This window comes from Lampetra planeri, chromosome 41, assembly GCF_965212315.1.
Source record: "Lampetra planeri chromosome 41, kcLamPlan1.2.h2, whole genome shotgun sequence".
NCBI classification, from domain to species: domain Eukaryota; kingdom Metazoa; phylum Chordata; class Hyperoartia; order Petromyzontiformes; family Petromyzontidae; genus Lampetra; species Lampetra planeri.
In genome coordinates, this window is record NC_136147.1 from 7,244,920 (window position 1) to 7,269,407 (window position 24,488).

The 24,488-nt window shown below is 45.7% G+C and overlaps 1 protein-coding gene across 3 annotated transcripts in view; it reads left to right on the forward strand.

The window, feature by feature from the left end:
- Window positions 1-24,488, forward strand: part of LOC144732149 (PDZ and LIM domain protein 3-like) — a 129,822-nt gene that overhangs the window by 3,234 nt on the left and 102,100 nt on the right. For all 3 annotated transcript variants that reach the window (XM_078613476.1, XM_078613475.1, XM_078613477.1), the window contains one exon: window positions 10,766-10,884. In XM_078613476.1, the coding sequence (XP_078469602.1) occupies window positions 10,792-10,884 (93 nt within the window). In that variant the 5' untranslated portion in view covers window positions 10,766-10,791. The remainder of the gene's footprint in view (window positions 1-10,765; window positions 10,885-24,488) is intronic.

Here is a 24,488-nt window from a genome sequence, read left to right on the forward strand (position 1 = left end):
CTGCAGGTCACACCAACTCACTCATCCACTCACCACACTGCCTGGAGTTACCGTACGGTGTTTCATCCCACGGTCCCTTAATCTCTTTTCCCAAGGTCTATGCAACCTTGCTCAATTCAAGAAACGCATTTAGCTATTATCTAGAGTATATATATATGTTTTTATCGTGCTGTTTGTTGCTGTCCCGCTCGGCATCATGGGGCCTCCGAGCTTGTACTCAGCAACAACCGTGATAAAAAGAACACACACACAGTACTCGGCTTCAGATGTTTGTGTTTACTTGAGGGGAGGGAACGAACAGCTAGTTTTTTGGTAATGATAGGTGCCAGGCATAGGTGTGGCTTTCAATGCTCTGCTGGATCCAAGTGCTGTTGCGTGCAATGTACTGTGCTCTACATGTCGTATTGTTTGGCAGCTGAGTGTGTAAGTTTCTGTTGCTGCCTGGCATGTTGAGCTCAGCCCAGCAGTCTTAAGTGCACTCAGGTGTTGGGGGAGCGAGGGGAGGGCTCATGAACCCAGGCGCCTCCGTGCCTGATACTGTGCGCTGCAGCGTGGCGCGTCTGTGTATATATGGCGTTTGCATGTCTCTCTCCCCGTGGTCGCGTGGATTTTTCTCTGGGTCCTCCGGTTTTCCCCCCCCCTCCACATTTAGAGTATTTGGCTGATATAAACATTTCCACATCATTAGCTACTCTGTTGTGCCATCATTTGTGGCCAGGTTGGTTCTGAAAAAGAGCTGTATAGCTCAGCGAGCCTTTACCTGGTAAACTACTTATTGTAATAATGATAGTAATTAGAATATTTTAGTAATAATTACTGTAATGACGAGCTAGCCCCGGGCCCTGTGTTTCCAATTCCACGTCTCAGGGTCTCGATGAATTTCAAGTTGTACTCAATCACAGCAAACAACGGATGATGGTAGCAGGCACAGATGGTGGCCTTTTTTGGACGGGGTGGGAATCGACCGGGCCCATCATCATCATCAATCTGAGGTCGATTGAAATGAGCGTGACTTTGCAGGGAAGTCACACGGTAGTTGCCCTGTGGAGAAACTCGCTCCTGCCCATAGGAATGTGGAATTCCCACCGCTGACTCGGGGATGTGAATGGGAGTCGAGCGTAACAAAGAAGTTGCTTGCACATTTTTTTTACTTTTTGGAGTGGCCACAAAAGAAGGCCCTTTTTTGGGGCTTTCTCTCTCTCCCCCCCCCTTTAAGCGAATTGCGCTGAATAGGTTTATTTTTATTCCTCGCCCGTGACGTTTCCATTGCCATAGGGGGCTTTTGGGGACACGGCTACCCCCCCCCCAACTACGGCCCTTTTAAGTTGCTGCCTCCTTTCAAGGGAATGAAATGTGTGCATCTGTGTGTATGCATGTGTTTGAGAGAGAGAGTGAGAACAACTAAGAAAGGGGGTAATGTGTGTTACGTGCATCGCTACCCCTGCATATACCAACTCTCACTATTTATGTTTTTGTTTGTCAATAGCCACTGGAATTGGCGTATGCGTGTGCGACGTTACGCTGGAAATAACACGTGCGTTGCGGATGGAGCAATGGCACATTCGTTAGCACGCTGGGCTATGAAAACATTGACGAGTTTGATTCCCTGCACATTCTACTCCGTTTAGAATTCATAGAGCCATATATAGCGCCCTTTCTAGGGCGCTATATATGGCTAACACCAGTCGGAATGATATCCGAAACCCTTCTTGACCCCCTCCATTCACAGACCCACACTGACCAGTGTGGTGAACAGTGGCGGCTCCTGCAAAATCTCTCAGGGGGGGCAAATGTCTGGATGATTGATAAGGATAAGGTCCACCCATGCAAAGGATAAATTAACAGCTTAAGCATGTAAAGGCAACTTCACTTCTTTAATATTAATGAAAAATAAAGTGACTCTTACAATACATCTTGTTTGTTTCTATACTCACTATTAATACAATCCACTCAAGTTTCTTTTATTAAAGATTCCACTAGGTGGCGACAAATAATATTGTTGGATGAGACGTGCTTACGTATGATGACGTAAGCACGTTAGTGCGAGCCCTCCCGGAAGCCATAGAGAATGCATTGCAGCGCCACCCGTTCGAAAAAAAAACATCTTTGAATGTAAGTCTATGGGAACACTCGGGGCGATTCTCAGCCGGAGTGAAATCGCCCAAAAAGAGGCGGTACTCCACAGAACGTAGCATGACGCTGATTGGACTATATCCAGAGGCACAGTGACGGCTCGCGTGACTCTGTGGTTGAATGACATTGGTGGTGCGTCGCCCAATCGCCTTAATGAAGAAACCGCCCCTGGTGGTGAAGTATGGTCAAGCAAATCCCAACGGCATTGTGGAGCCTCCATCCAGAAGTGGATTGACATCGGGGCGTGTAAAGTGATTGTCGGATGTTTTTGAGCAACACACGCTCTGCGTTGTGTGACGTAGCCAAAGACAAAGATCCTCCATATAGCCTTAACAGACCGTTGGATCAAGTGCTGTTAGCGAGCGGCTAGTGTGCCGTGCAGCCACACAGACACAAACTGTAGTGCTTACGTTTAATACGTAGTAGGGTTTTTTTGGGGGTTAGATCACGTAAGGTTTGTCACGTAAATAAAACATGGCAATTCGTTGCTAGTTTGGTAAACCAGTGTGTTAGAGAGTAAAACCCACAACAATTACAAATTGTACTTATGAGTCTAACCCAAAAAAAAACTCTATTATGCAGTGTGTACGTTATAGAAACTGGGGAGCAAAACTAAAAAGAAAAAAAAAACCACAGTGGAATATGCAGAATTGCACTGCTCCGATAATTATTTAAGCGAAATCCCATTCGTCTGAAGCTGAAGTTTGGCAGCAAAAGTTTACAGAGCAGGAAGGGTGGTGGGTGTGCAAGGAAAGGGCTGCTGTGCGAAAAAGGTGACCAAAGAAAACATTCGTCAAGGCTGTGCCTCTTATGAAATCAAATTTCTCGCACAAATATTCGCAAAGGCAAAATAAACAAATGCGACGTGAAAAAAATCCCATTGTGCCTTCTTCCTTTGAGTCTTCAGCAAAAAAAAAACAGCCGGCATTGGTGATCTATCACACACGTAGTGATCTACGACTTCCAGATTATGAATGCATTTTTTCCTAAACATTGATCATTACAAACCTCTAACCCCAGCCGTAGTACAGCCCTGCAATTGCCTGCTCACGTGACTGCTGGTGGAAGGGCCTCCCAAATACCCTACAAGGGGCGCCACGATGGCGAGATGTTAACTACCTCGCCTGGTATACAGGAGGCCGTGGGTTCGATACAGACCCTTATGCCTGTGTATTTGCAGTTGGCATGTTTTCCCCGTGGTAGCGTGGATTTTTCTCCGGGTCCTCCGGTTTTTTCCTCCACATTTAGAAATACGCCTTAAGAGTATTTGGCTGTGATACATTTACACGTGACGATAAGCCACTTCGTTGAGCTATCATTTGTGATTGCCAGGTCGCTTCTGAAAAAGAGCTATATAGCTCAGTGGGCCTTACCTGGTAATATAAAAAAATTAGTTTAGTTTATAGTTTAGTGTATAGAAAGACCATCTAGAGGGTTATTTCAATCTACCCTTCCACTCATAAACGTTTTTGGGTTAGATCGCGTTATTTATAAATGTGTCGTAACCCTCCATCACCCGACACGGCCAATCAGCAAAAAAGTGTCACGTTGACAAAAGACAAATAGTTCACTACTTTAGCCCACCGATGTGTTGAATAGTGAATCCACAACATTTACAGTTTTTGAGTCCGACGTTTCGCTGGTAATTACATCCAGCATCATCGGACAATTCGCCCTTCCACGCTGGCCAGACAATTTGGAGGTGGGAGAAGCCACACTTTACTCCACCACATGCAATCTGCAGGTCCACCTACCATGACATACAGTGCCCATTTATACCACGAGGTGTGTGTTGGCTTTGACTGCCACATCAGGTGATCGAACTGGCAGTGTGTGTGCCACTAACCATTACACCATGGCATCATCTGACACGCGCAGATTTCAGGTCAATAACTAACGGAAGAATACCGAACTGCCAGCTGATGGCCATTATCTTTAACTTGGAAACACTGCTGGAGCAGTGTGGACAGCAATGGAGTGTTCCTCTGTTCGAGAGAAAATATCCAGACACCTTTGTGAGCTGATTAGCAACGCGGTGAACCTTCCTTGCCCTGCCTCTACCCCCTCCCCCTTCTCCTGCCAGCATCACTCCACCACCATCGCCGGCTCTTGCGGCTAGTCTACAGGCAGATCCACACTCAGATTTGGTCAAAAATACACAGTATATATACAGAGAAAGTCCCCCATTTAGCCTTTAACAGGCTGTTGGAGCAAGTGCCGTTAGCTAGCAACTAAGGGGGTGGGTGGCCAACACCACGCCCGGCCGCCTTTGTCTCCCCAGTGGCGGTGTTTACTACACACCGCACCGGGTACTCATTTGAGGCTGAGTCGACATAAGGGTGAGGAAATCGAACTCGGGTTGCTGGGTTCGTAGCGCAGCCCGCTAACCGCTGCGCCACCGCTCCCCCACAGTATATACACACACACATTATCTATCACTGTTTATGTGCATCTGCGTAGATAGAGGGCATTGCATTTGGTGGCAGGGCGCCTGGGTTAGATTCCCGACTCTGACGTGCTTCTCTGTACGAGTTTGTATTTCTGTGCACGAGTTAGTAGTTCTCTGTACGAGTTTGTTTGTATTTGTACGAGATTGTATTTCACTTCGCGAGTTTGTATTTCTCCCTCTGCTCTGCTTGGGGTTCCTCCCATAAGGTGAAACAAACAAAAAACCGTACAATGTACGTAATTGACATTGGCCAAACATCACAATGTTGAAAAATTACCTGCAAATTACTCAATTGGGAATACACACAGCAGCAGCAGCATCGCCTCCCTACTGCAAACCTTTCGGCATCGACCCTCCTTAAAAATCCTTGTGACTCAGTCGGGCTTTCCTGGGTAAACATGTGCTATATATGTAATAACGGAATGCCTGCGTCCGCACAATGCTGCACTATATAACGTACACACACTCAAAACACTTGGGCCATTTACATCCTAACAGTGTATACACATCACTGTATTGTTACAAATGTTAGTTGCGTAGTTCAGCCGTGTCTCATTTTAATGGAACCTTGTGTAACCAAGCCTTTGGTCGTGGGGAGCGGTGGTGCAACGGTTAGCGCGCTGCGTTACAAACCCCGGCGGCCCGAGTTCGATTCACGCCCATGGCCAACACCGGTTACGATTATCCGAACCGGGTCCTGGTCCTCCCCCCTAGGTCGACTCAGCCTCAAACGAGTACCTGGCGTGGTGTGTGAACATCGCCGTCGTAGGTGCGACCTCGCTTACAGCACTTGCCCCCAACAAACCTTTTGGTATGGGATACGAAGAGGTGGTGTTTTTTAATTGATGACGATGCAGGTGCAAGTGTGCATTACACTCTCCTGGGCAGATGTCATCGTACCTGTGAGTGTACGCACATATTGCACGTGTGGATGCTTGTCAATTGGCTTTCTCTTTCCACACGAACACACGAAGAGTTTCACGGGGATTTCGCAGGCGACCAGCGGACTATCTGGCTCGCCTGCTGTTCATTGTCCACGTTGGCGCTTGAATGCAAAGCGCTCATAAATTAGCTTTAAGGCCCAACGCGCACAGCCAGAGATATACAAATTCCATATTGGACGGGGAAGGAGGGGGGAGGCATCATCAGAGCGCGAGCTTCCCTCCCAAGCCTGAGCTTTATCAGAGTGGGTGCAGGGACTGCGGTGATGGTGGTAGTGACTGCACCGTTGCCTTACAAGGACAAACGAGTGCACACTGGCATGACAACAGCGGCCTGAATGTGGGTGTGTGTTTAGGTGTTGGTGGCTTGTGGGTGCGTGTGTCTGTGTGTGTGGTGGGTGTGGGGAGCGGTAGTGTAGCGGTTAGCGCGCTGCGCTATGAACCCGGCGACACGAGTTCGATTCCTGCTCACGGCCAACACCAGTGACGATTATCTGAACCGGTCCCGGGCCTCCCCTAGGTCGACTCAGCCTCAAATGAGTACCTGGTGCGGTGTGTAAACATCGCCACTAGGGAGACAAAGGCGGTCGGGCGTGGTGCTGGCCACCCACCCCCTCGTGTACCGTTCCGGCCTTCATAGGTGCTCGCTAACAGCACTTGCCCCTACAGTCTGTTAAGGCTATACAGGGGATCTTTGTCTTTGTGGTGGGTGTGTAACCGTGAGTGCTTGTTGGGGGAGCGGTTGTGACGTTACGAAGCCGGCGACCTGAGTTCGAATCCGTGTCGCAGCCGGCGTCGGTGACGAATACCCAAAACAGGTCGTGGGCCTCTCGTATGTCTACTCAGCCTGAAATTAGTTCCTGGCCAACCACGCCCTCGTGTGCCATGCCAGCACACGAGAGGGGCGCCCTTGTCTTTGTGTGTGCCTGGGTTGTTGTGAGTGCATTTGTGAGCCTTATTTTACGGTTGCATGGGCACGCGCGCGCGCGCGTGTGTGTGTGTCGGTGTTTTCCCTTGCGAGGAATAGTGGCACAGCGGTTTGTGCACAGGTGCAACAAACTCGGGTGACCTGCATGCATTTCCCAGGCATGGCTGACATCAGTCGTACGCGGAATCTTAACCTATTTAAGGTGTATCCTCGATCCACTCGGCTTCAAACGAGTGCCTCGTGTGATACGCGAATAGCAGGACTTGATGGTACAAAGGTGGCATTGGTCTGTTGTTGGCCACATTGCCCCCCCCCACCCACCAGTGCCGGATGATCTTTGTAGCACAAGTAGCTATCAAGGCTATGGGCCACGCACTTTCAAGGGCCCCGCGTTAAACGCTTTCAAGCTCTTCAATTCCGGTTCAGTGGTTCTGCACTTGCTCGATTACTATAGTACTATACCGCCTTCAACTTTTATGAACGACTGGGTGTTTAAGGTTAGCGATTTGTCGTCTTATCTGGCTGTAGAGAAAATGAAAACATACAATTACTTTACCTTGTAAGTAAAAAATGTGTGTGTTTCATATTTACGCTTTATTTAGGGCCCCTTGGTAACATATGCTCGAGGCCCCGTGCTAGCTTAATCCGGCACTGCCTCCACCCGTCGTAGTGGCTGTGATGCCCTAATCTTAGACCCTCGTGAAACAACGCACGCCTACAGAGGGGCCACACGTTGCATTTGCCTCTGTATTGCCACGTGCAGTGGGGAGGCAGGCAGCTTGCCATGCTCAAGACGATGAATTGTTTCTACTTAATCGCAGGCGCGCCTCCCTTCGGCTCACTCTTCTCGTGCCGCCACGATGCCGGTGGGGGTTGGGTGACTAAACAAATGATTTCACATTTGATTCTTCGTGGGTACGCGTGCGCGTTTGTCTGCGCATTTGGCGAGAAAAATTTAACCCGTAAAAACAAAGTTTTTCACTCTAAATCCTTTATATGCGTGGCGGCTAGAGTCCTCTCGTCCTCTGGCTTGAGATGGCTGCCACCTATGGGTCAGATGATTGTCTGCCAGCATTAAGCAATTGGTAATTAAATATTTAAAAAAAATTCCCTAAACAGTGTAAAATTTTGGAAAACATTTTTCACGAAAATTAATTGTCACGCACAACGAGTCTGTGTGCAAAATGTCAGCTCGATTGGATCACGGGAAGTGGGTTAAAAAACGACCGAAAGATTTGCACGGTCGTAAGCAAGCAAGCACGCAAGCGAACTTAATATAAAGGATTTAAAAAAGGGTGGGGGTGGGGAACATTTTTCACGCCCATCCTCTCGAACCGCTCCTCTGCCAAAAAAGCGATGCGCGGCCACGACCACGTCACAACGCCCCACGCTCACTGACATCCTGCAGAACATTGCGTACAAAGCCCTGTCTGGGTTAGGGAGGCATTGGTAGACGGTCATGTTTGTTCCAGTCTGAATAGCGCTATGTCACTGCTATAAATACCGCGTTCACTACTGAAATACAGGGTGTCCGAAATTTAATATAGCAAAAAGAATTTTGACTGGTTTTTATTGTTATTCGAGATACTGACGTGAATTTAACATGAACACATGTAATAGACTTATACATTTTAGTTTATTTAAATGTTTTATGGTATTGATTATATATTTTCGAATTATTAATACACTTCTATACATCATCCATTATTCACTATAATCAATCTGATTCGGCGTTCAAACAATGAGAAAACATTTTGCAACACAGCTGTAGGGATGGATGATGACAGCATGAACAATGCGATGTTTAGATTATTCAAGGTTCCTTGGTTTGCTAGTTACAGACTTTTATTTTCTTTTAAACCTCAGAAATAAATCTAATGGCTTTGTCGGGCGGACGGGCGGACTTGTACGTTACATCAGGAAATGTGGTTTCTCCCGAAATAGAATTAAATTACCATTCAACATTCACAACAAACTATAACTGATAAGTCCAATACATATATTCGCATCAAATTTACATCAGTACGGTCAAATAACAATACAGCTGTGCAACTTTCTTCGTGGTATATTCTTTGTCGGACACCCTGTATAAATCATGCACTGGCTTTAAAACAAATATATCTTCATGGATTTCTTACTGGAGTATGATGGGGTAGGCTCACTACAAAAGTGGGTTAACATGCTTACCACAGTAGCCAGGGTATATGTGCGTTTATGGCTCATGGTTAAATTCCCAAAGCCGCCAGGAAATAACTAGTTGTTTTGGTTACAGGAAATTAACAAAGCATGGAATTCTCAGTGAAGAGGATGTTACATAATTGGTATATGTAAGCTCTATTGTGTCAACCCATTTCCAACTGTCAAAATTTCCCTGCGACTGAACTGGCGTGACTGAACGTGATTTTTCGTTATATTTTACACGCCCCGATATTGATGGTGCCCAACATGTTTAATTTTACCCGAAAAATGTCTCACTATGCGCTTACAGCATTGTGATATTGCAAGCCATGAATATTATAACAAAGTATGAGAGTACTGTGAGTTGAAACGTTGCGAAAAGTTACTGCAGCTCTTTGTCAGTCTACTGCTGTAAAAATAATAATATAAAATGAAAATAACTGCATTAAATCACGACGTTTCGGAAGCAACACAAGCCTCCGCATCAGGTGTAACTGCTCCAGTAAAATTACTGTAGCGCGTGAAGGATTTTACTGGAGCAGTTACACCTGATGACGGAGGCTTGTGTTGCTTCCGAAACGTCGTGATTTAATTTAGTTATTTTCATTTATTATTATTTTATTATTATTATTATTATTTTTTTACCTACATGACTTTACCGAAAGAACCTAAGAGTATGAATCCTTGCAGTCACGAAAGCTTCAAATCTAGAATTAAGTCCACCGTTGGATGAAGGCCTCGCAACACCGTGACATTCATGCGAGGCGACTCGTTTCACCATTGTCCACCACGCTGTTCAATGTGAGTTGGTGAAGGTTGGACACGTGCATAATTGGTTAAGATGTCAATCTTGATTTGAAGCTTTCGTGACTGCAGGAATCCATACTCTTTGGTTCTTTTGGTAAAGTCACGTAGGTAGAAAATAAAATAAATGCGCCCGAAACGTTGTGATTTTTTTTTTTATACCTACGTGACTTTACCGAAAGAACCAAAGAGTATGGTTAAGATGTCTCTCGCCACTGATGTCGCTCGCCACTGATGCTATCGCAGGCCACGGTCGAGGAATCAAACTCAGGCGGCCTGGATCGTAGCTCAGCGAGCCCCCCCCCCCCCCCCATTGTCATACAAATTTCATTACCACAATTCCATCCTTCTTTTAGAAACTGGAAAGAATTGAAAGAATAGACGTTTCTATTCTTTGTCTTGGCCCAGTCCTGTGACTTGGATGATGCTGCCCGTTTGTTTCTGTCATTGTGTGTGGTCTGATTTACACATTGTGTCGGGAGGGCAGGGGCAAAGGTGCATTTGGTTCGGTCACAATTCCGGAAAGACGCTCCACTTACATACCTTTTGGTAACAGTTTAACGTCAATCAGGCTTCTGCCAAGGGATCCTGAGAAAGCAAGTGTTTGTTTTAAAGTGTTTACATTTCATACTTGTTTTGATTTGAAAATATTGCCCTAAAGCAGATGAGAGCTCGTTGAGGCTTGTAAAACCCATTGAAAGAGTGATGTGGATATCCGTAAACTGTGAAGATGCTTGTTATATGTAATTTAAAAAATTACACATTCGGTAGTAGTAATGGAATGTGATCCTGGTGGCATTCCATTACTGGACTCCAGAGGTGGCCGGTTCAACCTCAGTTGAAACAATGAGCAATCCCACCAAAAATCCACTCCGCTTCTACCCACCCAGCAGTCGAAATGGATGCGCCAGAGTTAAGTTGATCGGCAGGCCGCGTGTGGTGTCCTGCCAGTGTGTAAGAGTAGGCCAACATACCCTCTAGAGTGTCTCTCTAGAGAGTGTCTTTCTAGAGGGCCCTCCAACGGAAGCTCTTCCGCCAGCAGTGACACGGGCAAGCGATCGCAACCGCAAAACGGCATTGAAACACTCGTATCTGTGTGATGGTCACATCACATAGCAGGTGCTCAGTCTATTGGCTGTATATATGCGGTATGTATGTACGTTGAACTTCTTTTGCACAGTACGTAGCCAACCGTGCTAATCGGAGGTGCGGGCAAAGAACGACAAATTAAACACAACAAGCAGTGACAAAGAAACCAGTTTTCAATCTAAAATGAGTTTTCAATCTCAGACATGCATCTGGTGTACTATTTCCTTTCTCTTATTGTTTCAGATTTGTGACGCCATTCGAGTCTCAACATGACCATGCAAGTGCGCCTCACCGGCTCTGCTCCCTGGGGCTTTCGGCTGGTTGGAGGGAAGGACTTCAGCCAGCCGCTCACCATTTCCCGGGTAAGCGGGCGTCTGAACAGGCCACACGACGCATTTCCCAGCAGTCCCTGCCAGCCGCCTGCTCCATACTCGAAGCTCTGAGCCTGTGTTTGGAAATTCCACATGCCTATGGTGGGGGTGGGGCTTTCCATGGAGACAACCATTGTTGGCTTTCCCACAAATTGGTATGCATTTTGTTGACACCCCCCCCCATCCCCCAGAGGGATGAAGATCAGAAGGCAGGACACGTCGCTGGTAGGGATGATGGACCATGTTCAAAAGTAGTTTTGGAGTTGTAGCCAAGGAATGGAACGCGAGCGACAGGACATCAACCGGGTAGATGGAGCTATGGAATCAGCTCGTGTGCTGCGAGTGCTCGGCCGATTATTGCACGGCAGAATCGTAAGCGATGGAGATAGCGTGTGGATTGTTCATGGCTGATGGTGATGATGAAAAGAATGAAGGGTGGAATTGAACTCCCTCCACTCCATGAGCAGGTTTTTTGGAGTTACAACCTCCCAACTGCAAGCACCACACTCTGTGTCACCCGGCCGGGTTCAACTTCTCAGTTCAAGTGAAAGCTGCTCTTAGTGACCTGCAATGCCACACGTTGAGACCATGAGCCAGTAAACCAGCTTCCCATTCCCAAAGCTTTGTATTGTGTTGACGGAACTACCCAACGTATCTCTCTTCATTAGTCAATGAAGATGTATACGATGGGCTCGGTGACCAGGTAAGATCACTACTTGGGTTTCAAGGGGGACATGGGTTTACAATCGTGAAATATTGTCTGGGGCTTGTAGGTTTCAGTGGGTGGCAGGGGGAATGTGTTTTTGCAGCTGCTCACCTCGAGATATCAATGCTCTGATAGTGCATTGTCCTTGTGCTGCTCGCCTTTTGCCATTCTCTGGTCTGACAGTGGTGAGACTGGGCCCTAAAGAAGACTGTCTCTGGTGTAGACCAATCGGTTTGAAAGACAATGCCATATATTATCAGAGCATGTTTGTTTGCATGCTCACCACAAAGGTTTCTATTTGGTGTTTGAACATCTTTACACCTCCTGTTTTATTGCCAGTAAGGATAAAACCTATTCTTATTTTTTATACTTTGATACTGGCAAAAAAGGTCCCATTTTGGAATATATTCCGTTAACCATTAAGAACATTGGTTATAACCTGATAGCTAAGCTTATGTGGATATCTCGCCGGTGCCAATGTGATGACGGAGTGAGGGCGCGCGCTCTTTCTCTCCTCCTCCGCTGGCGTCCAAGGTCCACGAAGTGGTTCCACGCCGTGAATGACTCTGATAACGATGCGCAGTCGCCGTAAAAGTAAAAAGAATAAAGTCCGTCTGCCTCTATGCAGATAGACGTCCGCTCTCTCGCTCAGCAACCGCCGTAATCAACTCGCTGGCCCGGTGTATTCGGCAGCATCCCTATGGATACGCGCATCCATATTGAATCGGCCTCAATCAGTGTTCTTCAACGCAAGGCCCGCAGGCCACAGGTATCCCTGGTGGCCTTTAGTGCGGGCCCAGACAATACACAAATGTGAAAACACCCCCATCATGCTGTCAACCTCAATGCTTTCAAATGTGTGGCGGCCCTCACACTTATGATGTCTTATCGGCGAAAGGGGCCCAACCCTCTGAAAATTGATGAAGAACAGTTGCCTACATGATGGGCCCCCTTCAACGGAATTTGTTACCTGCGTAGCTAAATTGCTGGGGGCATTTGTAATGTTCATATCAGGGAACTCAGGCAGCGTATCATTGCATCCTCTGTTCAAGTCCTGAGTTGTGTAAAGGTGGTCATTATTCGAGGTGCATTTAATGTACTTTCAACACGCAAACCACCCCCACGGTGAATAAGATACATTGTCATAATTAATGGTTAGAGATTTAATTCAGGAATTGACTCTTGTCTCGTCTCTACAAATCTCATTGCTACGTTTCCTTGCCTTGTTTGGTAATAAACGTAGGGAAACTGTACTTGCATGTAATGTCCGTGAATTTAAGAACACGGATGCTTGGGAATTTGATTTTATGCATGCATCGTGAACTTTAAAAAGTAACGATGATTAGCAATAAATCTAAAAGTTTCATCCCAAGCACTTAGCACTATCCCTATCATCATCGTCGTCGTTGTCAGCCTTGGTTAGTCCACTGCTGGGTGAGGGCCTTCCCAAGCCGACGCCATCCTGCAGTGTAACTAATCTACCATCGCTCCGCCTTGTGAGTGGACATCCTCTTGGACGTATTCTATTCCTCAGATACGATTAGCACGGTTGGCTACCATCGTTGCGAAAGAAGTTCAACATACATACATACTGATCCAAAATTAACTAAAACTTTACTTCTAGATTTGGAGCTTTCGTGACTGCAAGGATTCATACTCTTTGTTTTTTTCGGTAAAGTCACGTAGGTAAAAAATATAATAAAATAAATGAAAACAACTAAAAAATTAACTGCAAAAATTTAGTTGTTTTCATTTTTTTAATTAACATTTTTACCTACGTGACTTTACCGAAAAAACCAAAGAGTATAAAACTTTACTATTTTATTTTTATTTTACCAGGTAAGGCCCACTGAGCTATACAGCTCTTTTTTCAGAAGCAACCTGGCCACGAATGATCGCCCAATGAAGTGGCTTATCATGTGAAAATGTACAGCAGCCAAATACTCAAATACATGGATGTTTCTAATTAACCGATCTTTGCGTTGAATCGTGACTCCACAATCGTGGCGGTGTGTCGAATCAGCGCTTCGTAGCGATCTTCTTTGTGGTCACGAAACAACCACGGTGGTTGAAATGTTGAAACGCGGTTATTTATTTATTTCACGCAGAACCCGGCCCTGTAGTTTATCCCGGGGAATTGGCAGGTACGCGCGGTTCAGACTCAGGGCAAGGGGGATATTGGAGCCTTTAACAACACGGTGGACCTGAGGACACCGATGTAATTGAAGACACAATAGTAAATATTGTTCTGGAAATTTGAGCCGACACTTTAAGACGGAGTGAGTTCAGGCAGGTAACTCAAGTCAGCGGCCACCCTCTTAAGGCATTTGAACACACACACACACAGTGACTTCACATTCCCAGCCCCTGTGACTTATTAAGGGGAAATACCATTTTGCAGCTACAGTTTCGTTTGTGTTCTTATAAATGTTTTATTACCACTAACTCTCCCAGTAAAAAACAAAATCATAACTGGGTCGGGTATATGCCTCTCCACTTTCTACAGCTTGACACACCCACGCTGACCAGCGTGGTGAAGTATGCTCACGGCATGCAGAGGCATTCATCCAGCAGTGGATTGACAAAAGGCTGTAAATTTATATTATCATTTTTTTCCACTTTATGTACGAGCCACTGATATTCAAGTAAATATTGCAAGCTCTCCTCTGCCCAGAGCCTTGCGTGCATTTCAATAGCATGGCACATTAATGGCATGCATACGCATGTAAAATATCACAAACAACGTGGACTTTGTACACGAGTTAATTCTTTTGTTGTTCTATCAATGTTTGTCGCCGCGCACAACAACCAATGGGCAAATTTCGATTTAAAGCTTTCGTGACTGCAGGGATTCATCTTCAAGACGCTGTCTTTCCGACAGACCTGTTCTTCACCTGAGGACGGCTGCTTGCGTTGTGGCCGAAACGTCGTGAGAATTGTATTTTATTATGTTTTATTTTTATTATTTGATTATTTCCCTTCTACGTGACTTTACCGAAAGAACCAAGAAGAAAAAACTAATGGACAATATTGTCGGGCACAGGACGAGGTGCTAAGACGTTCAAGATGTTCTCCTTTTAGACACATTTTCCAGGGCAATTCTTGGCAGGAAAGTGAAGATTGACTCCAGCTGTCGGCCTGCTCCTCACCTGACCGGCATCCCACGGGTGGCCTCCCGCTATCCCGCCCAAACGATGTTTTGGCGCTGGCACCGGTTGCCGTTTCACCATTTCTCTCTCTCACCGAAGTTTCCCTTTGTTTGCATTCCCAATCCCGAGCCGTACGCACACAGCACTGACCTCCGAAAGGTTCAAACCATCTGGCCACGGTGGCGAGATGTTAACTACTTCACCCTGTTTAACACGTAGGCTTTCGCGTTAGATCGCGTAAATATATGAATGTGTAGTTAAACCCGCCACCACCTGACACAGCCAACTGGTATACAGGACGTCGGTTCGATCCCGTCCCTGACGGCTGTACATTTGGAGTTAGCGTGTTCTCCCCGTGGTCGCGTGGATTTCCCTGCGGGTACTCTGGTTTTTCCCTCCACATTTAGATTTAACATGCGTTTTTGAGTATTTGGCTGCTATATATTTCCACGCAATAAGCCACTTGGGTGAGTTATTATTTGTGGCCAGGTCGCTTCTGAAAAAAGAGCTATGTAGCTCAGTGGGCGTTAAAGTAGTTGTTTTTTAAGTAGTTCAGTTCTGCAATTTCTCACTCATGCCACTGCTGGCAGAATGACGTCCACTGGAGGGAGCTCGAGAGAGGGAGCTCTAGAGACAGTTGTCTCTCTAGGCCAGGGGTGGGGAACGTCCGGCCCGCGGGCCGTACAAGGCCAGCGAAATCATTTGGTCTGGCCCTGCCAAGGCAACCGCAGGCGGGACTCGAAATTCAATAAATCTAGGAGCTAACCTGGAAAAGCAGTTGCGAGTAGCAACATCGTCAATACTAGCTAACATCACCACGCCGAGCCAAAGAGAAGCAGTTCCAGCCATCGCATTAGGGGTGAGTTAATTAAACGTTTGACCAAATATAACGGGCCAATTTTTAAGTTGATGATTTTGTATGGCCCGCGAATTATGTTATAAATATCCAAATGGCCCTTGGCAAAAAAAAGGTTCCCCACCCCTGCTCTAGAGGGTGTTTGGCCTATTCTTCTAGGTCTTGGAAGAGGTGGGAGTACTTAGACTTTATCCCACCACGTGTGACCTGCCGATCGACTGACTGTGGTCTCTACATGTACATTTTTGGGTGGACAGAGGCGGGGGGCATTTAGTTAACTTTCACCATTGTTTCAATGGCCTCGCCAGGAGATGAAATTGAACCGGTGACCTCTGGATTGCAGTTCCAGCGTGCTGCTCACCATTACACCACTGTGGCAGCATCCCTCAAGTGCCCTCATTTGTGCGGCATATGCGTCTCCGTATAAGTAAATAAGCACACAAACTGTCAGAATAATTTCGTCATCTCAAAGCGACAAGCGTCGAGACATTTATTGAAGGAATGGAACAAACAATAACCATTAGACTTAGAAGATGAAATTTAAGGTAAACGTAAACATACGAGAAATATCATATTGTAAAATATCAACTATGGACAAACAGGCAAACACATTTTCCTGGCCTGACACACATCAATTAAATATCCTCTGGGTTTGGAATGGAACCAAAGTGTTTGGTGTGTTCTGCTTCCTTGTAATTCACTGAACCTGCAGCACAGAATTTCTGAGGACTGTGTTCATCCTTGATGCCATTTGATTTGCCGTCAATCAAGCGATCAATGAAATGCCTTGTATAGGGCCTTATAAGAGGCCGACAAGACTCCATATGTGTTTTCGTAGTCAGTTCCATGGAGACGAAGCGGGCGGTATTTAGGACTGTACACAGAAACGTTACTGTATTTGGTGTTGTGCTTACGTTAGACACTGCTGGAATAAACATGCCATTGTGTTCCCTGTCTTGGCCATAAATGTCTTGCTACTGATTTACCACAGTTTATTCAGCTTGCAAAAACCGCCATGGGTGTTACGTAAATGCCGGCGTGCACTTGTGCATTATAAATGCTTTCACCGAAAGGTGCTTGCAACTCCTAGACTAAAGTTGAATTTGAGAATCAGAAACCTCGTTTCCAGAAATACTATCTCTTTCTTGGGACGGTAAACAACTGCCACAACAACTGCCACAACAACTGTCATAACCAAGATGCGGTTTGTTTCGGAGCTTTCACAGGAACGGGTCGGGTCTTTTTCGAAGAGTCTTTAAAAATAACTTCAATGGAAGCACCACACCAAATCTTGGGGGGAAAAATAGCCTTTTTTTGCGTGCAAAGAAAAGCACTCGGCTCTATCTGCACATTTGGTCAGATAACCAATAAAACACTCTCTCGTCTAGATTGTATCTGTCTCGCAATGAGCTAGATCCGGTTGGTTGAGGAGAAAAAAACAATCACAAATAAAAGAAACCAGCCAAGTCCTCATTGATTTGTTGTTCCTGTCGAAGTTAGTTTACTTAAGCAACTTCAGCCAGCAAAGAATATCTCTGATCTTTCAACAACCAGCAGGATGTGCAGTACCGTATGTGTAAAGGTAAAGGTGCAGCCCTGCAATTTCTTGTTCACGTCGCCATTAGCACAAGGGCCTCCGCTGCAGCTAATTAGAGAGAGCTCCCCTCGGGGGTATTTTGGTCTACTCCTCCGTGCTGGATAGACGTCTGTGAAGTGAAGGCAGGAGTACCTGTGCTTTACCCCACCACGCGCAAGCTACCGATCAATTAGCTGCACTAAATGTACCATAATCAGCATTTTAAAAGTCGCAAAAGTGCAATCCTCTGCAACACTTTCTCCTGATACTGCTTGCGAACCACATCTCACTCAAAGTGCATTTTGTCTATTTATTAACGCTGCTATGTAACGAACTGTCAGCGAGCTTTTGGATGGCTTATTTCAGTGTATCCGTTTTAGCAATGGAACATTTTCTGATTTAAATCCACCCTGGCCTGGAGTTGAACCTTTAGAGCTGCTAATTTCGATGCCATCATTCTGGTGACTTCTGCAGCTGTTAAAATAATAACAACAATTTAAACTTGTAGCATGCGCAGTATTTGCCCACAGAGCCGAGGAATCGCAGACAAGCGGGAAAGACAGCCATGTGGTGAGCCAGTGTCAGTTTCCCCCCAGAGCTCTGCTGCCCTCTGTATATTAAGATGTAATCGGCCAATTAATGAGTGCTTACATATGGTAGGAAACCGGAGCACCCAGAGAAAACCCACACACGTGCGAGGGGGTAACAATCTGTCCCGTACAGATGGAACAGGTGGAGTCCGCATTTGCTGTACCGCCTTCTTCCGGCAAGCCAGAGTTATAGTACCTCGAAAGCACACAGGATGAGAGTTTCGCAACAATTGTTGTGGTCGATCAACTCCACAGTGCTGGATTGCAGAGGCCACGTGCGTCAGTCACCACCGGCACGTGGGGCTGCAGTGCTCTGCGAGAGTTACGATTCGATTCTTCACCTCGTGACGTGAAGCCGATGGCAACATTGAAATAAAATGGAGATTTTTTTTTTACAAATATGATTACTTCCTTATGGATTTTGGATGGTAGGCACTGGGCATGCAGAGCTGTGTGGGATGGGGATGAATGACCTGGGACGAGCTGTTATTAAAACTGTTAAGCTATTTTTTATGTTTCGAGGTAAGGCCCATTGGAGTGGCATGATTCAAAAGTGACCTGGCCACAAATGATAGCTCGATGAAGCGGCTTATCGCGTGAAAATGTTATAGCAGCCAAACACTCTGAACGCACGTTAATTCTAAATGTGGAGGGAAACACCGGAGGACCCAGAGAAAAATCCACACGGCTACGGGGAGAAAACATGCAAACTCCAAATATACAGGCATCATTTTTGGGATCGAACCCACGGCCACCAGTATACCAGGCGAGATAGTTGACATCTCGCCACCGTGTTGCCCAGGGCTGTGCTTCCCAGTGGTCATGGGAACGCAGCATTCTAGCTTCTCCAACCTGCTAACAGGCAAACCTCAGAGAGATAACGATTTATGGTGCCCTTGAGTAATTGAACAAATGTTGACGAGGGTGATGATGTGGCATTGCTCGGAATGCAAATTTATTGGTGCCATTTCAATGACGCAGACTTCATCAGAGGTTTGTGCCAGCTGCCGGTTGCTGTGATGAAGTTATAAAACAGTGTCATTGTTTTTATTGCGGACACGCAGTCCAGATAAACAATTTACATGCAATGCTAAGCATGCTCAGCCTGCCCTTGCTGCGATAGGATAGCCGTGTTGTTCCTATGAACCGGCAATCAGAACGCCGCACTGACTGGAGTGGAATGATTCAAATTGCACTGCCTTTTGTTGAGTAATTGCCCCTAACTGTAAGCACGTCTTAACCTACCTGAATGTGACAAACGAAAAATTCCCGCAGGAAATCCCATGCTGCTATTTAAATCAGATACGTTTGATGCTTCTCTTTAGAATAGTCCCGAGGCCTGGGTCTCACACTCGGCTGTGCACGCTCGTTGCTGTGGAAGTTAGAATTTTACGAGTGTGATAAATAAAGGATGGACTAACAAACCCCGAAAACGTACTTGGTGTGAGAAGGCTTGGCGAAGGGCTGTATATTCTTCTGTCGGAAAGACAGCGTCGTTCATTCAGACGCTGTCTTTCCGACAGACCTGTTCTTTAGCTGAGGACGGCTGCTTGCGTTGTGGCCGAAACTTCGTGAGAATTGTATTTTATTATGTTTAATTTTTATTATTTTATTATTTCCCTTCTACGTGACTTTACCGAAAGAACCAAGAAGATGAATCCCTGCAGTCACGAAAGCTTTAAATCGAAATTTGGGCTGTATATTATTGTCATTATTATCAAGCGTGCACATTAATCCATTGCAATTTTTTTTCGGTGGCTATGAATGCGCGCGAAACATCGGCAAGACAGTCCTTTCTGAAGGTTGTCAGGTTTCAGGTGAAGAACACTTCATGTTGCTATGGGGTCTCGAGTGAGCTCTACTGTCGGCAGAACCCAGGTCGCGCTCGAGAATACGGCTATCCTGGCCTCTGTAGTTCTCACCTGGTGAAACAAAATGAATGTACTTAAGCTGGATTCAAGTTGCATGTGTGCGTGTGTGTGTGTGGAGTGGTTGTGTAGCGGTCAGCGCGCTGCGCTACGAATCCGGCGACCCAGGATTGATTCTCACTCACGGCCAACATCAGTGACGATTATCTGAATCGGTACTGGGCCTCCTCTAGGTCGAGTAGCTAGTGCGGTGTGTAAATATTAATACTGGAGAGACAAAGGCGGTCGGGCGTGGTGCTGGCCACCCACTCATCGTGTGCCATGTGCGAGCTTCCACAGGTGCTCGCTCACGGTACTTGCCCCAGCAGTCTGTTAAGGCTATACGGGGGATCTTTGTCTTAACGCCTTTACATAAAAGATGTTTTAATGAATATGTTGAGCATGTGATTATGCATTCACCCCCATTATTGGGAAGACGTGTGGGATCTTAGCAACAGTACACAAAGCAGAGAATTCCCCCTTGCAGAGTTATTAGAACAACAACTCTTGAAGTTGCTCAGCATGTAATTACAACATTAGTTAGATAACTGATCTGAATATATGCCCATGTATTTATATACAGTATATATTTATATTTAAAATAATTGTGAATAGCTCTAACATGATGTTCAATTTTGAAATCCAAGTTTACAAAATAAATGTCGGGCTGTTAAAGCTACTGAGGTGCTGATCCTTTAAACTTTGATTATAATCTACGATATTGCGTGTTCTTGATCAGAGTTTCATTCACAGCCATGGTGAACATCGGTGAGTACTGATATTTGAACCCATTACTGCTGCTTCACCAACTCACACTGACCAGCATGGTGAAGTATGGTCAAATAACTCCGTGGCATTTCATCCAGTAGTAAATTGGCAAACGGCTGAAAAATATTACTTATTCAGTCTATCCTGTTGATTAGGGTTATTACTATTGAGCCTCCATGTGATGTTACGTGTCACGATTCTACGTCAATTTGATTCATGCCCCCTAATAGGACATAGCACGGACTTGTTGTGGATGTGATCGGGAAGAAGAGGTTGCAATGGGTGGGGACGTGCGCATAGGAAGGCGGAGGGCGGATTTTCGAGGCAGCCATTGAAGTGACTAATCCAGAGGTCAGTGACCAGTGGAGAAGGTCCAAAAAGCTAGACGATGAGATCCACGAAGAGCGGTCCTTGAAGACTGGGTGTCGACTCATCTACAAGCCGCAGGATGTAGGGGAAGGAAGGAAGCAATGGCGAGGTGTGGTGGCATCAACAGCATTAGCCATGATGAACTCTTGACCGAGATTTTGATTAAGGAATTATGAAATTTGTTTTCCCCCTGTGCGTGTATAATGGACAGGGGTGTGCATTGACAAAATCTGCAGCGGCGATGCAAGCTATGAACGCGAATTAATAAATTGAAATGATTGTTACGCACACGATTAATGTGTTCTTGGGTGGATTATTCCATTGCAGCATCCTGAGAGATAGTGACAACTTGGGAAGGCCTTCATCCAGCAGTGGATTGATCATGGCTGATGATGACACAATTCATGCATGTGTCATGACCATCAGAATCGATTGTAATGATTGTTCGTGTTATAAATGCTCATTAACGGCATAATTACTGATTTGTAAATGAATGCTTATTCAGTGATTACTTTAACGGCATAATTACGGATTTGTAAATTAATGCTTATTCAGTGATTATTTTGCTTATAATTACATAGTAAATACCTCTTCCAAGATGCCAGGCCAACATGGAAGAGTAGGCCAAATGCTCTCTTGAGCAATTACAGCACTGCACCTGTACCACCACCTTACATAGCCAATAGGAATCCAGTGTACATTTGGTAATTATATATAATCAAATCAATCATTACAATGTCGAAGCAGAATGGATGGTAACAGGGCAAGGATTCACGTTCTCTTAGGCTTTGAGCCAGCACCGAATGTTGGGCCTACTTCCAATGCCCGTGGGTGTTGCAAGCAATCACTCACTCACTCTCTTCTCAGCAGTGTGCAGAGTCCAAAGCCAAAAGTTTACTTTGACTACAGGGCTATCCGGCTTTAATGGCTACAACTCAGCAGCGCTGTCCTGATTTGTTTTTCTTCGGGTTGTATAACCGAGTCTTGACTTAAAGCTTTCGTGACTGCAGGAATACATATTCTACGGGTCTTTCGGTAAAGCCACGTGGATAGAAAATTAATAAAAATATCACGACGTTTCGATCGCAACACAAGCAATCGTTTCTCTCACCTGAAGACGATTGCTTGTGTTGCGATCGAAACGTCGTAATATTTTTATTATTGTTCTATCTACGTGGCTTTACCGAAAGACCCATAGAATATGTATAACCGAGTGTTCAGTCTCCTGAGTGAGCTCCCAGCCCGCAGAGGAAAAACGTCGGACGTCGCGCCCAACGACACCAAGCCACCGGCAACGCCTAGCAGAGCCGTAACGGTACGACTGCGAAAACCTCCGCAGTTATGCCACTTGGTAGTCTTCTGTACTTGTCCTGGAGTCATCACGCTTAACAGTGGCCACGTATTATGATGAGAATATTTGCACTGGAGGAATCCGATGAGCTATAAAGCTCTTTATCACAGATGTCCAGTAGGGGCACGGGGTAAGAACGTAACAACAACAAACAGTACCAAAAAAACGATAGTACAAAGTACAAGAAAGGTAAACAAATCACCCAAACACGTACAAATAGAACACTAATCCATCCCCATCCTACCAGGCAAAGCCCACTGAGGTATTAACTTATTTTTAGAAGCGACCTCGCCACAAATGATATCTGAACAGAGTGGCCCATCATTTGGCCATTTATAGCACAAAAAAAATCCAATCTCAATGCATGTTTCTAAATGTGGAGGGAAGAAACCCGGAGGACCCAGAGAGAGAGAAAAAAAATCAACAGTGGCCACGTGGTAAAACCGTGGCCATGCAGACTGGTTTCTCCTGCAAATAAAATGAAAAGTGAATTGTTGCTCAAATGAGCACTGGACCGGTGCTTATCTCCCGCTTACAGCCCTGCCACCAGTGCCGGGAATTCTTAAGTCTTCGTGGCGGAGGGGCGAGTCTCGCCACAGAACAAGCGCCGTCGACTTCCCCATAAAAGTGGCACCAATTTTATCGACCCCCCCCAGAGGGATGATGGGCCGAGTCATCCCCCAGCCAGGATTTGAATTCGCAGCATCTCCGATTGCGAGCCGCTCGCTCTCTCTGCCACTGGGCCACCATCGCAGTGCATATCTCGCCGTCATGAATAATCTAGACGCCGGTTACCCTGGATGAACCTACATACCACGAAGATGTGGCCGATGCCGAGCAGGTGTCTTGGCTTTACAGCTGCTTGCGTGTAAAAGGTTGCGTGTAAATGGTGCGGTGAAGATACACGTGTTGGTAATAGGCGGGTCGTTCACGTCGGTGTGTGTGCGTGCGCGCGTCGCCAGAGTTGCGGTTGATAGTTGTTTTTTTACCCTTCTATCTGGCAACAAAACTGACACCTTTTGGCGTCATCTGGTCCAACCCATGTGAGACTAGGCTCTAAGGAAAGCTGTCTCGGGTGCGGACCAATCAACTTCAAGGACAGTGCATATATTATCAGAGTTATGTTTTTTGTTTGCATTATGACTGCAGGTATTGTGGTCTATGCAAACATGATGCCTTGTAAAAAAGGTGTCAGTTTTTTTGCCAGATAGAAGGGTAAAAAAACAATTATCATATTTTTTACTGGCAAATGAGGTTCCAATGGTGAGAGTTGCGGTTGTTTTGTCACGCGACCGTCGTCGAGTGGACCCTGAAAGTTGGTGTACGCAGATCTCGTATTGTTGGCGTACATACCGACCGGCTGCCGTTGTTCTCTTGTGTCAAACGGGGGGGCGACAGTAAACCTTTTGGTGACAAAAAAAAACAAAACAACGCTGGTGACAGCCGCTTGCTTTTATCAAAGCCAGTTGAAATCTACTGCAGTACTCGGTTGTTTTGATAAAACATATTTGTTTGTAAATTAACTGTGTGATGGTAATAAGGGGCCTGTAAGAATTGATTTTAGACGAAAAAAAATACTAAAGGTCTGCAAACGTATTATGGGTAATAAAAAATGTATGTCTTTATAGACACCATTACTTGTGTAAACATATGACTTGGATCCCATTCTTACGTTGTATATTTTATGGACGGAGCAGCGGTTTGTGTCGTGCTTTGCTGCGATGGCCAAGGTCCAATGGCTTTAGCACATGTTATGTTAATGGACATTTACAGCCTCGCGAATTGACACTTCATTAAGCACACGTGTAATGTGTACTTTAAACTTGTTGGTTTTACATATCAACCAGGGACGTGGGAGAGTGTGTGTGTGTGTTACCAATTGGGTCTCGTCACGAACGATACCAGCTATCCTATGGACACAAAATAAAAGCAAATATCTCTCATAGCTATTTGGTTCGTTCTGTAAAGTCACATCGGTAGAAAAAAATATTTTTTAAATAATAAAATTATTTTTTCTACCTACGTGACTTTACCGAAAGAACCAAAGAGTATGGATTCCTGCAGTCACGAAAGCTTCAATTCAAGATCTCCCATAGCCACAAACACAAAGACCACCGTCCTGTTAGCACCTACGAAGGCTCGCATGACGCAACAAACGCTGGTGTGACCGGCACCACGTCCGGTCGCTTTTGTCCTTCCCCACTGCTGATGTTCACACACTGCGCCAAGTACTCATTTAAGGCTGAGTCGACCTAGGAGATGCCCAGAATTGGTTCAAGTAATCAGCCACTAATGATAGCCGTGGCCGGGAATCAAACGTGGG